This window comes from Arvicanthis niloticus, chromosome 24 (assembly GCF_011762505.2).
Source record: "Arvicanthis niloticus isolate mArvNil1 chromosome 24, mArvNil1.pat.X, whole genome shotgun sequence".
In the NCBI taxonomy this organism is placed as follows: Eukaryota; Metazoa; Chordata; class Mammalia; order Rodentia; family Muridae; genus Arvicanthis; species Arvicanthis niloticus.
Window position 1 is genome coordinate 11,748,718 of NC_133432.1, and position 16,636 is coordinate 11,765,353.

The window sequence follows — 16,636 nt, forward strand, 5'->3', positions numbered from 1 at the left end:
GTGTGGAGAAGTTTCCAGGCTATTAGGAACTGTCCCTCTGTGGGGGATGGAGGATGCTGGCATCCCAGAAGCTCAGGTTGAACCTCAACTTGGAAATTCCACCCCCCGCCCCCCCCACCACCACTAGTCTCTGCTTTCACTTCCTTCTCAGATGTGGAGGAGTGACCACGGGGAGACCTACACCTTCACAATGGGCAGGATGCTCTGCCCATCCCTCTGTCACAGTCCAGACAGAGCCTCTCCACCCCCAGGGTCTAAGGAGCGAGCTCAGGGTTCAGCACTGCAGAGCAATGGTACTGGGGTCACTACTGAGGGATGCAGGGCACATGGTGGCTGCGTGGCTGGTACCTGGCTGCACCGGCTGAGGAGGTGCCGGGCTTGGCATTGGGGTTGGGGTGGGGCGGGAGGCCTGGACTGAGTTAGCTCGCCTCAAACCTGCAGGAGGAGGAGAAAGACAGCATAATTCACACCACACACATGCACACACACACAAATACACACCACACATGCACGCACACACATACTACACACACACACACACACACACACACACGCACACACTTGTCTACACTCCCTTGAGGCTCCCCTGGAGGCTGCCCTGCTTTGCTTCCAGCCCTCCTCTGGTCCCTCTGTCTTCTCCTCGGTGCCCAAACCCTCTGGGCAAATCTCAGGAGAGTTACTGAAAAGCACAGGTACGCTGGGCTCAGGGATGCAAGCCTGTCATCTCAGCTACTCGGTGGTGGCTGAGGTAGGAGACTTGCAAATTCAAAGTCTGCCTGGAACGCAGAGTGAGCTCAAGACCAGAACCCATCTTAAAACAATAAAGCGGACCCATGAGTGCAGATCAGTGCGGTATGCTTGTCTGGAACCCACCCCCAATGAGTTGCCAATGGGATTATGGGAGATATTACATGCAGAGAGTTTGTGGTCAGTGCAGAGCAGGCACTGGTACCAGTTAGTGTCACTGATGAATCCTGACACCATTCACAAAGAAAATTGGTAAGAGGTGGATCTCTGTGAGTTTGAGGGTAGTCTGTTCTACATAGTGAGTTCTAGACCAGCCAGGGCTACATGGTGAGACCCTATCTCAAAAATAAAGGCAAGCAAACCAAAACCAGCAGCTCGATTTAGTGGCTCATGCCTATAACCATACCACTCAAAAGAGGGTGAGACAGGAGGCTTACTGTGTATACCAGTCCAGCCTGGCTACACTGGGAAGCCCTGTTTCCAGAACCAAGCAAGCAAGCAAATACACAAAACAACTAAACAAACCAGACAGTCACAAGTGCTGACAAAGGTTTATAGAAACTGGATATACTATTGACAGAAATGTAAAAGAAGTCTGTCTACACTACATAGGAAACAGGATGGTGGTTTCTTAAAAAAAAAAAAAAAAAAAAAAAAAAAAAAAGTTAAATATAAAACTGCCCAACTTTGGGACATTCTTGCTTGTAAGTCTCTACTCCAAAGGCTTAAGTGGATATTTGTCTGAGTCGTTCATAACAGCACAGTACACAACAGCTAAAGGTAGAGGTAGTAACAGCCTAAAGGCCCTTGGTCTGAATGGATAAATAAAATGTGGTATGTCTATTCAATGGAATATTATGCAACCTGAAAAAGGGAAGGACAGTCTGAGAAATGCTCAAGCATGGATGAACCTTGAAGGTGTAGAGCTCTCAGGGAAGTGAAATAGGTAAAAAAGGTAAATGCTGTGTGATTCCACGTAAGTGTGTCAAATTCACATGTAGGAAAAGAAGATTGGAGGTTCTGGGAAAGGAAAGAGGTCAAAGAGAAGTTACAATCTAATGGCTACAAAAATCTCAGCTGGAGAAGAGGGAACATTCTGGAGGTGGCTGGTGGTGATGGTTGTATGACATTGTGAGTGTGCCTGATGCTGCCAACCCGTAAGTGAGGAATGGCTAAAACAGTGAATTAAATATCATAAATACTGTATGTTTCACAAAAACAAAAAGTATGGTCAATATAGGCTTCACCACTGGAGGAGAAAAGACATGGGGGGGGGTTGAGTAGATGCAGGTTTGATTCTGATTTTCACTCACTGTCAGCTGTGTAGCAAGAGTCAGAAGAGCCATCACCTTTCTGAGTCTAATTTTTACAACTGTAGAGTTGGGATGATAAAAGTCTCACAGTTGCATGTCGGTGCTGTGGCAAGGAATCAAGAAGTTCTGGGAGAAAAGCTCTGGGGAGTGCCTGGTATACAAGAGGTGCTCCATAAATGTACTCTGGTGGTCAGACCTAGGATTCTGTTTTCTGTCCATCTGAGCCCTGGGTTCACTAGCAAGTGTGGGTAGCAGATGGTAGGAGCCCAACCCTGCTGTCAGGAAGGAGGGAACTGAAGAGCTAGCTAAACGTTAGGCTGAGATGTCCCCACAGGCTTGTGTGCTGAGCACCTGGCCTCCAGTTGGTAGCACTATTCTGGGAGGTGGTGGAAACTTTAGGAGGTGGGGTCTCACTGGAGGGAACTGATCACTTCCTGTCAGCTGCTGTGTGAGCTATTCAGCTCTGCCCTCCTCTCTATGACAGGCTGAGACCTCTGATGCTGTGAGCTAGATTCATCTCCCCTTCTTTGAGGTTATATCCTTCATCCTGTCACAGGGATGAGGGAAATAAAAAACCTACAATTTTGGATATAAGTACTGAGCCAGGGGTGAGGGTGCACACTTGTAATCCCAGGGCTTGGGGGCTGGGGCTGAGGCAGGAGGATCATGAATTCAAAGCCATTTTGGACAGATAGTGAGATAACCTCTCTCTCTCTCTCTCTCTCTCTCTCTCTCTCTCTCTCTCTCTCTCTCTCTCATTATGCATGTGTATATATGTGTGTGTGTGTTGGTGAGTGGATACCAGAGATCACTGTGGGTCCTGAACACTCAGCTACCACACTAAGACCCATGTTCTCGCTATAAAACCAGGGACAGTCTCCTGAGGCTCAGACACAGGTTCACAGGAAATACATGCCCAGGCTATCAGTCTTTACCTTCAAAGTCAAGCAGCCAAGATTCTCTTCATACTATTTCATGGTATAGTCTACTGGGCCCTGATGGTGGCACCTGTCAGCCAGTTATGTCCTGGCCCATTATCCCACCCATTGACACTGATAGCCGAGGCCACAGGGGAAAGTAATTAGATAGATATTCACTTTGCTCAAAGCCAAGTGGATCAAGCAAAGCAAAAACTCATGTGGCCTTCATATGCTATTTGGGAGCAAGAAGAGTTATGATCCTGGTCATCTGGAGCTAGATTTGTATGACTCCTTGAGTATAGACCAGAATAAATGATGTGAACATGGGAGCAAAATACGGTGTACAGTAGGTATTCAATAAAGGCATCAATGCCCATATCGCTCACCTGCTGGGCTCCGGCTGGTGTCTCCAGCACCCCCACCATGACCATGGTCCCAGCCCTCAGAATCCCGGGCAGCTGTACTCATCCGTGCCTCAGAGGCCCTGCGTGTGGGAGGCCCATGGTTTCCTCGCCCAGGAGCAGAGGTGAGGTCAGGGCCTGCAAGGAAAGACATGGCTTGCACAGAGAGAGGGAGGTGATAGAATGGGGTCCCAGAGTGAGAGAGAGAGTTGATAGAACCCACCTGGCTTCTGTCCTGGGGCCCTCCTGTCCTCCATGTCACCTGGAAAGAGAGAGAGAAATAATGTGGAATACTGGTTTTCTGAAGTCCACAGGGTTCTTACTCCAGGGATCCACAATGATCTCACCCTCTCTTCCCAAGAACTGTTTTTGAAACATTAAGCATGTTTCCCACCAGCCTCTCCCCTGAGCTGGCTTGTTCTTGGTGTCTCATTCCCTCATCACCATGAAGACACAAGCATAGACTGACAAAACAAAAACTGTCTCTTCTACCAATACTGGCAGGTATGTCCAACCTCTGACATCATAGCACAGCACTGTTACTTGTGAATTCACAATCAGGCACCACAAAGTTGTGTTACCAGAAAAAGGCTAAAAATTCTTATGTTCTAAAATAGATCTATAATTTTGTTTGGGGCTGCACCCATAGCTACCCTGGGCTGCATATGGCCTGTGGGCTTGGGCTTGGGCATTCCTAGAAGAGGGAGGGAAGGCTGACCAGGAGCAAGGATGGTAGGTGGGACTGCACACTCCTCAGGGACACAGTGCCTGTTGACAACTTGGTGATTCTTCAAGAAGTGGAAAGGCTTGTATTACCCATGAAGAAAACCTTTTGGCAAGAGACCCCATGCAAGGCATGCTGAGAAGCCATTCTATGAGAGGCTGGGTCAGGTGCTTTGATTTGAATCCTGTATCTCTAACTCTCTTCTGAGAAATGATGTCCCAGCATTAGTGCTTCAGTTAGATCTTAACATCCAGTGTTAATCGAGATTTTTATGAGGGTTTTATCTGGCCGGTCCAAGTGGTGCTGTCCAAAGCAAATGTGACTTTATGAAGTCATTTTTCTTCCTGCTTGCCTCTCTCTCTTTTAATGATCACTTTAATTATTAATAACCATACTCAGATAACAGCCTTGATATTAATAGTGTTGGTAATTAATTTCTTTTTGCTAGTTTAATTCCTATCCATCTTTCACTTTTAATTAGTCCAGTTTCAGAATTGTTTATAGTCAACAGAAGAAACAGAAGTAGAAAGTCAGGCATGGTGTAGCACACTTGTAACCTCAGGAACTTAGGAGACAGAGGCAGGAGGTCAAGGTTCAAGGTCACCAAGTCCTCAGATATGAAGTGAGTTCCAGAGAAGCCTGGGATACATAAAACTCTATCCAAAAAAGAAGAAAAAGAAAAAGGAGGGGAAAGGAGAGAAAGAGGAAAGAGAGGGGGAAGGGAAGGAGGGGGGAAAGGACAAGGAAATGGAAGGAGAAAGAGAAAACAGAGGAGATGAAGGGTAGAGGAAGGACAAATACAAGAAAACCAGGAAATCTTTTTTAGCAGGCCCAAGACCCCAGGTTCCAGGGTATATTCAGGTGAGTGGCAGTCTCTCCCAATTTCTAATTTTAATTTCTTCTTCTTTTGTACTTTTCAATTTCCTACTAAGAAAGATGGCAAAGCCATTTGGCAAGCTAGCTTTTTTCTAGAAAGTTCCCTGTACTGCCCTCCCAAACAAGGTTGAAAATGAACTGAGCAGGGGCTAAGGAATCCTAGATTAGGGGCCAGAAACTGGCAACAGGTTCTTTGCTAGGATGCACTGAGGTAGACCAGTAGGCTTGGACATGTCCAAGGTGCTGAAAAGGGTTAACTTTGTTCTACCTCGAGCTGGAGCCCTGGCTGGTTGCCTGGACTCAGGTGTAGGCTGCTCCTGGGTGGCCGGCTCAGCAGCAGGCTGCTGGGGCTTTGTCTTCTTTATAGGCATGGGCTGTGGAAGGACCTGTTTGGGGAAACCCTTGAAGAACCATGCTCCTGAGCGCTTCCAGACCTGGGAAGGAAGGGAGACACATGTGGGAGACATGGCAAACAACTGCTAGTTTTCATCTTTGCCCCACAACTCATGGGCATGACAACCTGATGGTCATTTTATTGATGGAGAAAGTTGAACGTTTACCATGCCGAGGATCAACCCAATAACTAAACAGGTAGAGAGAGGAAGAATGGAGACTCAGTGCTGATTCTCTCATAACTGTGGCATTGCAGTTGATGTAAAGAAGGTTGGATGCACCTGTAAGTTCCAATCCTTGGAACATGGAGGCAGGAGAATCAGGAACTCAAGTCTGAGATCAACCTGGGCTACATGAGACCTTGTCTCAAAGAGATAAAACAGGTGACCTGCTTCCTGACATCTTGTTCAAGACTTCAGGCCTCTATTATGACCTCAAGTTAGGATGATGTTGGAACATCTGGAAGATCCAACATTCCATCTTGCTATATTCCCTACAGGGTTACCTAGTATGGCACATAGTAATTGGACTTCTATGACTTTGGTCCTATGGCTTGTGTGGTCCAGAACATCAGAGGAATTTGCAGATGTGGAGGGAAAAGTCACTATGTCTACCCCCTTGGCTCTCTCCCCACTGTTGGATGGTAATGACCCCTGTTCCCTCCACCTATCTTCCTGATGCCTGTGTTTTTCTATTCAGACCAGGGAGTACAATCAAAGCCCTAGGACTACTTGTCTTGCAGTTGTAGGAGATTCCTCTGACTCTGCTGGTGTCCCCAACTCTGCCATGAACCACCTTCATCAAACCTTCCCTGAGTGCTCTGCTGTCCTGAGGCTGAGGAGAGAGAATACGGCCATCGAGACCATGTCTCCAAGGCAAGCATCTGCAGCAGGGGGTGAGTAGTAAAGTAACTGGAATGATTTGAGGTAAAACCAGCAACACAAAGCCAGGTCTGGGCGAGGGAGGGAGGGAGGGAGAGAGAGAGAGAGAGAGAGAGAGAGAGAGAGAGAGAGAGAGAGAGGAGAATGGGCAGACAAAGGGGCTGAAGCATGAGAGGCAGAGGATGAGGTAGAAGGAAGAGAAGGAAGCAAAAGTGAAGAGATGAAATATGGGAGAAGGGAGAGAGTGAGGAGTGAAAAACAGGGGGAAGACAGCAGGCAGCTGAGGGGAGGGTATTCAGGGAACCCAGGGTGTCGCTCAGTGGGTGAAGTACAAACCTGAGAACCAAACCTCCAATCTCTAGCACCCACATCAAATCTGGGCATATGTGCCTGTCACTCCAGTCCTGGGAGATGGGGGGCTTGCTGGCCAGATAGCCTAGCTGAATATCTGAGTTCCACAGTCAATGAGAGACCCTGACTCAAAAATCAGGGACAATGAAGACAGATACCAGATGTTGACCTCTGGTTTCCACAGATTCACACCTGGGCAAACATACCAGCATACACAAGGGCACACACCTATTTGGGTTTGGGGGAGAGTGGGGAGGAAGGGAGATACTTAGAAGAGGAAGACTCAGAAAGTGAGGGACAGGGGTAGGGAAGGAAGGAATCAGAAAGTGGTGATAAAGAGAGCAAAGGGAAGAGAGGAGAAAGCACAGGAGGGAAGATGCAAACACACTCTGCTGTTTCACCAGCTGAACTCATTCTTTTGATGTTTTTAGACAGGGTCTCATGGACCAGGCTGGCCTCAGATCCACTATGTGCTTGAGGATGACCTTGAACTGCTACTCTTCTCGCCTCAACCACTCCAATTACAGGTGAACACCACCATGCCCAGTTAGAGACAGAATCCAGGGTCTAGGATGTATTAGGCAAAGATGCTACCCACTCAACCACACCCCAGCCCTAAAGCTGTTTCCTTTCCCACCAAACCCACAAGACACAAGAACCAGGCGGAGCCCCCAGGCTCCAAGTGCCACCCCATCCCAATGCCTCCAGGCCCAGGCCTGGCCACTCACCTCTCTCTGCTCAATGCAAATCTTGCAGAGCCATACCGGATGCGGCCGGTTGTTGGAGGTCTCCACCCCACACTTGGTGCAGACATTCTGTGGGTAAAACACATGCAGAAGCACACCTAGGTGAGGCATGTTTTGAGCTGTTGGGGGACTAGAGACAGGCAGAAGAAGGGTAGCAGTGGAATTCAAGATCTTTTAGGGAAAGCAAAGGATTGAATCCTTTCTCATTTCCTTGAGCAAGGTTCGTTAGAATGAAGTTTCACTTTGGGTCTTGCTGCCGATGGCAAAAACTGGATTCTTTCCCAAGTGCTGGAGGAAAAGTCTCTAAAAAGAGTCCGCCCTGTGGGGCTGGGTTCTCAGCCACCACAGAGGAAGCCATGGGCACGGTCTTTAAAAAGAAAAGCCAGTGTATCTGTTTTATCGGTTTCTTTCTCTTCCCAGAAGACCCAAGACAAGTTTAGCTGTGACTCTAAGTCCACCCACCGCAGTAGATGAGCAATGTCTGAATAATAACCAGACACGACAAAGGATCAATGTACTCTGGGATGAGCTTCCTAACAGCTGAGGACAAATAGAAAAACCTAGGAGTATACAAAATTGTCTCTCAAAACGGCTGTGGTAACACAATATCTTTCAGATGAACTTTCCCCAATACTGTACCCTATAGGCTGCATGGTTCGCAGAGCAGGAGACGCCCAGTGGCATGATGGGTATCTCTAACTGGGTGAGTCTCTGAATTCCCTTGTGTGGGATCAGATGGACCAAAGATAGTCGAATCGTTGTTCTGGAAGGGCTGTTTGCAGGCAGTTCAGGGGGGCAGGGTAAGGGCTCAGGGGGGTTTCCCTGCTTGAAAGAGTGCTGTTGAACTCCAAGGAGTCCAAGATGGCTGCAGAGAGGCTTGCTAAGTCTTTCTTTTAAAAAGTAAAATTTATTTGTTACTATTGTATGTTTTGGAGTGTGCATGTGTCAGAACTCTATGGAGTCCTCTTCCATTTGACCAGGATTCTGAGGTTGAGCTCTGGTCACTTGGCTTGCAGGGCAGGTGTCTTTACCTGCTGAACCATCTTGCCTGCCTTTGCTAAGTCTCTTATACCTTGAGGTATGTTAAGGGAACACACATACATGTGTGAGCTCATGTGTTGACGTGTGTGTGTGTGTACATGTACACACACGCACACACACACAACATGCTCTTTAGTCCACACACTTATCTTGCTAACTAACCCATAGCCAGGATCCTCATGTCCCAGACTCCTGACTCCTGAGTTCATCTTGCATAGAGCTCAGCTCTATGGAGACATAAAGACCTTCCAGGAGAGGACTCAGGACCAAGGTGACCTTGGGAGATGGAGCATCCTGCAGAATTCACATCTTGCAGTTACCCTTCAGGAGTCAAGCTCCATCCTCCAGACCCCAGGCCCCCAGAACCACAGTCCGATCTCCCTGCCCCCACCCGATCCCTCTTTCCCATGTAGGTATCCAACAGGAAAGGAAGGGAGCCGGGTGGCGGTACCTTCTTACAGTCTTCACACACGACGCAGGCAGAGCCCAGCATGCCCAGCTGCTCCCCGCACAGAATGCAGCGGTTCACACCATCTCCTGCCACATTCTTCCTCATGGTCTCCAGACGGTCCACCAGGCGCCTGGAGCAGAGACAAGGCAGTAAGGACTTCCCACCACCACCACCCGCCTGCCTCAGGATCAGGGGCCTCCAGTTTGTCCCATGCAGAGAATGGCCCTCCATCTCTGAGTCCCTATTCTTGAGAATCTGACAGTGACCAGGAAACCTCTCCTGGAGAAGGTTTCCAGGTACCAGCACTTTCAGAATATCTGAGCCCACTCTAAGTCCAGGCCCCTCAGCAGCCTTCTGTGCTACCAGCTTCAGGCTCAGGCCTTTCTTAACTCACCCCACCTCTTCCGTGGAATGGCTTCCTTCAGAGATCTGCCTTCAGAGCTTCAGGGCTAGCTAACTGTGTGTGTGCTTGGCCATCAGTGCCAGCATCTGAAGCAAATGCTCTCAAAGTAATCTCACTGCAGGCACCAGCCAAAATGTAGATTCTGGCACAAGGATCTGAGGTGGAACTTTCTAGAAAGCACTGAATCAGTGCTGCTTAATGCTGCTGGCCCAGGCTCCGGCCGGACAACGAAGCTGTTGGTGTAAACATCGCACATTTGGGAACCCCGTATGGTCTTTGGCATCTGGACTTTCAGATATTTCATCTACCAATTTCAAGTTCTCTCCATGCCCTTTTCTTCAAACGAAGATTCACTGGTCAAGCTCGGTGAGGTGGTTCACATCTGTAATCCCAGCATGTGGGAAGTGGAGGCAGGAGGATGGCTGTGAGTCCTGGGTCAGGCTGAATGTCAGGGTAATAGAGAGTCTGTCTCAAGCTGAACAAATAAACAAACCCAAAAGGCTTATTGTTTTATTATAGACGAAGATGGGGGTTGGGGCACTGGAGCTGGCTGTGGCCATTCCTTTGTGATTTGTAGCTCACAGTGAGGAGTGGGAGATAGAGCCCTTGGAAGGTCCTGGGAACCACAGCCTCCAGGGGGTTGCCTAGAAGCCTGTCCACCACCATCAAATATGGACTCCTTTCAAGCATGAGAACTTGAGTTTAATTTCCCATAATCCAAGTTTAAAAAAATAAAAAGCTGGGTGTGGGGATACCTGCTGGTAACTCCACATCAGAGGGGTTACTGAAGAGGCAGAGACAGGAGACCCCTGGGGCTCTGTGAATGTTTGACTATGCATGAATCAATTTATTTTTCTGGTCCTAGGAATGGAACCCAGGATGATGCTGCACTCCCGAGCCATGCCCAGACCACGCCAGCTCCACCCCCTGCCAGATAGGAAGAGGTGAGGGGGAACCTCCAGTGAACCCTCGCCTCCATATGCTAAATGGGAAAAGAGCCCCAAGTCAGGGTGCAGAATCAGTCAGACTGTGGACTTGAGGCTGGAGGTGTTATACTGTTGTGTGCACCAGAGAGAAAAGAAAACTCAAAATGCTGGCGGCCACCACTGTCCTTGTCCCCTCAGGAAACATCGGTTTTCCTCCCCGTTTTACCTCTCATGGGAAACCCACGTCACCTCTCATCAGACAAGAGAAGAATGTTTCTCAAGCTCTAGCTATGCAGCCAAAAGGCTAAAAGGTGTGATTATGAATCCTTCCTCGGCTGCGCTGGTATTTTCTTAATCGTGTCTGGTTATTTGGCTTCAGCTGAGAGGAAATCACACCTTCACAAAACACTCCAGAGAAATAGCCTCATAGAGTCTTCAAGGGGCTTGCAAGCAGCCCCTGTGAAGTCTTCCAAGCAAGGCCCCGTTGTCTGTCTCTTTGAGCCTGGCTAGGCCAAGCTGCAATGGCTCTGTAAGCTCTGAGCACTGAGTGGCTTTGCCAGTGCCGAGCTTCAAAATCCTTCCCTGATCTTCCCCAAGACATCATGGTCAGGTTCGTCATGGTAGTAGCCCACTGTCTAGTACCAATGTCTGTCTGAGCTAACTTCCTGTTACAGTGATAAAGACCGACCAATAACAACTTGGGGGAAGAAAGGGTTTATTTGGTTTGCAGTTCGCTGAGGGAAGTTAAAGCAGGACTCTGGAGGCAGGAACTGAAGCAGAGACCACAGAACACTGCCTACTGGCTTGCCCCCTAAGTTCACATTCAGCCACCCTTCTTACACTTCCCAGGACTACTTGCCTAGGGAATGACACCACCTGTGGTGGGCTGGGCTCTCCCACATTGATCACTTACCTAAAAGCCAATCTGATGGAGGCATTTTCTGAGATTCCCTCCTGCCAGATGACTCTAGCTTGTGTCAAGTTGACAAAAACACTAACCAGTTCAGCGACCTTGAATGACCTTGGCTCCTCTGGTACCTTCTGCCTAACTTCTTCTCTAAGGAAGGTCACATAAGCCACTCCCCAAACCTCCTAATGTGGGTAGCACTCAGAGACCTTCGGTCCTAGAGACCAAACACCCAGATGTCCCTTCTGATCCTTGGTCCCTGATATGGTCCCTGGGGCAGCCCGATTTTATGGCTGTCTCTTTTTCACTCATCCTCTGCTCAAACACCCAATTAGCTGGCCGCTGTCAGTAGCTGTCACTCGTTAGCTAAGTCTTTACATGCCCAATTAACTTTACGATGCCTGGAAAGCTGACTTTCGTGCTTTCTGTGCTCTCGAGTTCTCCCTTGTGTCTCTGTGACCAGGGTGCTGCTGTCTGCTTGGGAACCCATTCTTCTATTTTGTGAGTGGCTGTGGTGACTATAGAGCTCAAGGCATGCTCTAAACAGACATCCACAGGACAGTGGTTCTCAACCTTCCTAACGCTGCAACCCTTTAATACAGTTCCTCATGTTGTGGTGACCCCAACCATAACGTTGTTTTATTGCTATTTCATAACCATAATTTTGCTACAGTTATGAATCATAATATAAACATTTTTGGAGGCAGAGGTTTGCCAAAGGGTTAGGAACACGGGTCCATAGGACTACTTGTACCCTGGCATATGTAGTGCACACTCAGAAGAACAGCATCTACATGCAAAACCATACCTTTACACACATGACCATGGCTCTGGGCCCCAACCTTCCCTGCCAAAACCAGTAGCTGTGTGTGTGTTTGTGAATCTCAAACACATAGAAGCCCATAAAAGCCCAAGCTGGCCTCTGCGACACCCCTGCCACTCTGCGGGATGCCAGTTAGTGATGCTGTGGACCCTGAAATGTAGAGGTGACAGATGGCTTTCTGCTGTAGGGGGGAACAGCATGACAGAAGCCTCCCCACCTACCTAGGGGCTGTGTTTCTGTACACTAGTTCCCTAAACCAGCACAGAAAATGCCTCCACTCTGGGGTCCTACCAACAAGCAGGCAGGACAGCTGCTGCACACTCCCTCAGTGATTCCCAGCACAGACAGGGGGTGTTATGCTGTCTGTCCATCTATCTGTTTCCCACCTCCTCTCCCCACACCCCATCAATTCCTGACTCTCTCCACTCACTCTTTGCCTCCCCCTGATTGCCAAAGAGGGGGATATTGGCATGGAATCTATTAAGCTTTGGGGTTGTAATTTTGTCAGAAATGGAGCTAGCCCATCTGCCATGATCAAGAAATGGCTGCTCTGGTGGAAGCCAGACCCAAACTCCCAGGCACCCAGGCAGAAGCTCCCAGAACCAGTCCTTAAATGGCCAAACTGCCTGGCCCCCATGCACAGCAGGCATTCAGGGCCCAAGCCTGGCAGTTCACCAATTCTCCCATATCACCTTGAGGTATTTAGTGTCTCAGGTGCTGTGCTAAGTACTCCCCGCCATGTTTTCTTTGAGCAGTGAGCACCTGTGAGTTTGGTTCTGATATTCACCCCTACTTTACAGATGGGGACACGGAGGCACGGGGAGGGCCATCACTGGCAAGTGGCACTGGTGGCTGGTCCAATTGCCTGGATGTCGGATGAGGGAAATTTTATGTCATTCAGTGCTTAGGGTTGTGGCTCAGTCTGTGCCCCTCCACCGTCTCAGTCATGATAAATGGAGCTGAGAGAGAGAAGTGAAGCAATCAGTCAGACAGATATCCGAGACACCTGCAAATGCCTGTCTCTCCATGTTCCGCCACCATCTGTCAACTCCCCTCACCACTTTCGGTCCCCGGAGGCATCAGAATGTGAAAGATGCTTAAGTTTAAAGTCTCATGTGGCCACAGGAAGGCTGAGCGCACCTGGGCAAGTGGCTTCGGGTTCCTCAGCTGGTAGGCAACAGTGAGCCTTTCTCTCCCCGAGGACATGTCATGGGTGAGAGGAAATGCACAGCATCTGAGAGTTCAAGGCACAGGGTGCAAGGAATACCTCTCTGTGGGACCAGAGAAAAAGGCTACAGACGTGGGCTAGCCTGGGCTCTTGTTCCAAGTTCCATCACTTTTTAACTGTGTGGCTCTGGACAGGTTGCTTAACCTCTCTGTGCTTCCGTTCCCTCATCTAGAAAATGCCGATGGCAATAATGTGTTCTACAGCGCGGGGGCCACCGCCGAGGCTGTGAGTGCCCTGCTTGGGTGATTTAACCCAGTGTTGTCTTTGATCATTCCCCTAAAAGCTATGATTCCATCAGACTTCTCCACCCACATCTTCTGAATCATCAGCAAAGGGACACAGCAAATGGTTTCAGCCAGGGATGACTGTGCCCCCAGGGGAACAGTGGTCAGTGTCTGCAGACACATTTGGTTATCATAGCTGCTGGGGTTACCTACAGGCATCTGGTAGGTAGAGACCAGAGACGCTGTTTAAACATAGTATGGTGCACAGCACAGCCCTCAGTACAAAGAATTCCCCAGGCCCACATGCAGGTGGGTATTGAGGTTGAAAAGCAGGGGGTGAGAGGGGCTTGGGAGCCACCTGATTGGACAGATGAGGTATGGGATGCCTCGAGGTTAAAGAAACTCAGGAAAAGACTTAGCCAATGAGTTTACAGCCCACCCACAGGTACCATTCACACAGTGAATTGATTTACACTCCCTTGATGGCAGACAAGGGGGCAAGTGGGGAATTCAGAAAACTGTCACCTGCTTTGTACTGACAACAGATTCCACAAAGCGTGTGTGTGTCCGTGCATGCGCACATGCAGGTGTGTAGAGGTCAAAAGTCAATGTTTCCCTCTGCTTCTCTCTACCTTAATTCTTGAGACCGAGTCTCTCACTGAACCTGGCTGGTGCTCACAGATTCCACTAGGCCAGCCAGCCAGTGAGCTCCTGGGATCAGTCTGTCTCCATTTACTGTCCCCAGCTCCCCAGCTCCCCAGCTCCCCAGCTCCTGCTGGCTTTTATACAAGAGCTATGGATCCTGGATCCGGATTTAGGTCGGCACACTTGCAAGGCAGGTACTTTACTGAGCCAGATCTGGAGCTTTGGGGTTTATTTTTCCTTTCCTGTTTCTTTCTTTTATTTTTTTTTTAAAGACAGACCTCACTCTAAGCTTAGGCTGACCTTGCACTGGAGATCCTCCTGCCTCAGCTTCCTGAGTGCTGGGGTGACAGGCATAGTACCACTAAACAGACTAAGGCTGAATGAATACTGGAAAGCACTTGTCTACTACTTGGGGAAACTGAGGCACATCTCAACAGTTTTTCACATCAGGAGGTTACAGGGTCAATCTGAACCTGATGACATTTATAGATATTTGCTTCTTCTGGGGAAAAAAAAGAATGTGTATATAACTATGTCTGGAATACTGGGTGTCCCTGACCCTGAGTCACACCCATGGAAGGCCAGGGCTCTGGACTAAGGAGGGAAAGGCTAGTGTAGAAGGGGAGAGACTGAACTGTCTGTCTGGTGTCCTTGTCCAGCCATGCCAATGACACCTGCCAAGGAGATACATTGTGGAAAAATCCTGTGCCAGACAGCTGAGGGGGTAGTGAACCCCAGCAGGAAAGCAACAGGGACACAATGAATCCCGAAGTAGCAGGTCTTTCTTCATCTCTCCGGCTTCTCCCTCCATCATCCGGTTGGGATGCCAAGGTTAATGACAAGGCCTAATTACTTTTTTGGAGTCCGTCTGTTTCAGGAAGCTGACCTCGAGCAGGGCCACCCAGCTGCTGCCTCTTTGCAGGCAGGAGACGCGCAAATGCCTTGGAGGGGATCCAGGCAGGAGGAAGAACAATAGGAACGCAGAAGGACAACCTAATGGACAGCAGCAGCTATCACAGACGGGGAGTGAGGGGAGAGGGGGTGCGGGTGGTTGTTTTTCAGGTAAGTGTTCCATTCTAGACTTAGTGTGCCCTTGCCACTCAGAGGAAGCCCCCCAGCAGCCCTGTTTCCATGGAGATGTGGCACAGCTGTGTTTGCTAACACATGGGGTGAGAGATTTTTCTTGAGGCTGCTGGATTCCTGATCTCAGATCCCCGTGGGACAGCCCCGCGGCTTTCCATTAAGGTTCCTGTGTGTGCACAGCTCCACCAAGTAGTTTCCAAAGATGGCGGGCGGTATCATCTTCCCCTGCACATGCCAGCCATTCTTCTCAAGATGGGACCGTTCCCTTCCATAAGAGACCATGGTCTCACTCCAAGGCATTTAGTGAAATCCACTTTTGCACTTCTTACTGTAAAGGAGCCGGGCGGGCTACGGAACAAGGAAGGATTTGAGGGGTCCAGGAAACAAGAAGACACAGGATCCTCCGGTGTAGTCCATCCTACTGGCAGCTGAACTCAGTAAGTGAGCAGTCAGCCAATGCCCCATGGAATAGAAAAACCACCCAACACAGCCGTGCCTGAAGTCTTAACCCTTTGAATCATAAACAGTGGAAAACTGCATCTTTGTGGCTTTAAGCCACTTTTTTTTTTTCCCTTGGCGTTTTGTTGTATAGAAGTGACTAGCTGGAGAACCTGGTTAACATTAGTAGTTTCCCATCTCATCCAAATCTGCTTCACCTAAGACAGTGAAGAACAAACCAGGAGCCTCCGCTTTGTGCCGTGAGAGGGAATGTGTACAAACAAGGCAGTTGGATCAGGTTCTTCCCACTGCCATTTTAACTTTCTATCCCCACATCCTGAGCGGAGCAGAGCGGGGGACATGGATGGAGGGCATGTGAGCCTTTAGACTCTTGTGATGGAACCTTGAGAAGACAGCTTCAGACTCTGCACCACGGCCCAGGGCTTTCCTGCGCTCTAAATTCCAGCAAAACAGTCCCAGTGAGGAAGCAAGCCCCCCACCCCCACCCCCAAGGGAGGCCTTATGCTTTTCTCCCTGTGAACTCAGAGTCAGACACAGATCATGGCAGCATCACAGGGGGCAGATTAACAAGGCCGGAAAGAGTCTGCTGGAGAGGCCACCTGCTAAGCTTGAACTCTTAAAAATGGAAGTTTGGGGCTGGGGCTTGCAAGCTGGCTCAGCAGGAAGAGGGGCTTGCTGCCAAGACTGATGACTGGAGTTCAATCCCCAGAGCCACACTGTGAAAGGAGAAAACTGACCCCCAAGAATTGTCCTCTGACCTCTGTACAAATGCCATGGCATGCACATGCACGTATAGATGTAAAGAACTTTACTTATTTATGACGGTCTCTCCAAGCCTTAGTTTCCTTCCTCCTCTGTATAATAGCACCCACTCCATGGGCAGAGAGGAACAGGACTGGGTTGAATCAAATAAAGTTTTATACCACAGGGCTCAGGGCTGGGACTCAATAGGTAGAGAGCTTGTGGACAATGCGTGAAGCCTTGAGTTTCATTCCCAGCTCTGCAAAAACTGGGTGTGGTGACACATGCTTCTAACCCAGAACTCAGAAAGTGGAAGCCAAAGAATCAGAAGTTCAAGGTCATCCTCTGCTACA

General features: G+C 49.1%; 1 protein-coding gene across 7 annotated transcripts in view; it reads right to left on the reverse strand.

The window, feature by feature from the left end:
• Positions 1–16,636, reverse strand: part of Rph3a (rabphilin 3A) — a 73,948-nt gene that overhangs the window by 15,462 nt on the left and 41,850 nt on the right. For 6 of the 7 annotated variants that reach the window (XM_076922671.1, XM_076922673.1, XM_076922669.1 and 3 more), the window contains 6 exons: positions 8,845–8,974; positions 7,335–7,421; positions 5,250–5,415; positions 3,605–3,643; positions 3,367–3,519; positions 349–435 (listed from right to left, as the gene is read on the reverse strand). In XM_076922671.1, coding sequence (XP_076778786.1) covers positions 349–435; positions 3,367–3,519; positions 3,605–3,643; positions 5,250–5,415; positions 7,335–7,421; positions 8,845–8,974 — 662 coding nt within the window. The remainder of the gene's footprint in view (positions 1–348; positions 436–3,366; positions 3,520–3,604; positions 3,644–5,249; positions 5,416–7,334; positions 7,422–8,844; positions 8,975–16,636) is intronic. The other variant, XM_076922674.1, reaches the window with a different exon arrangement.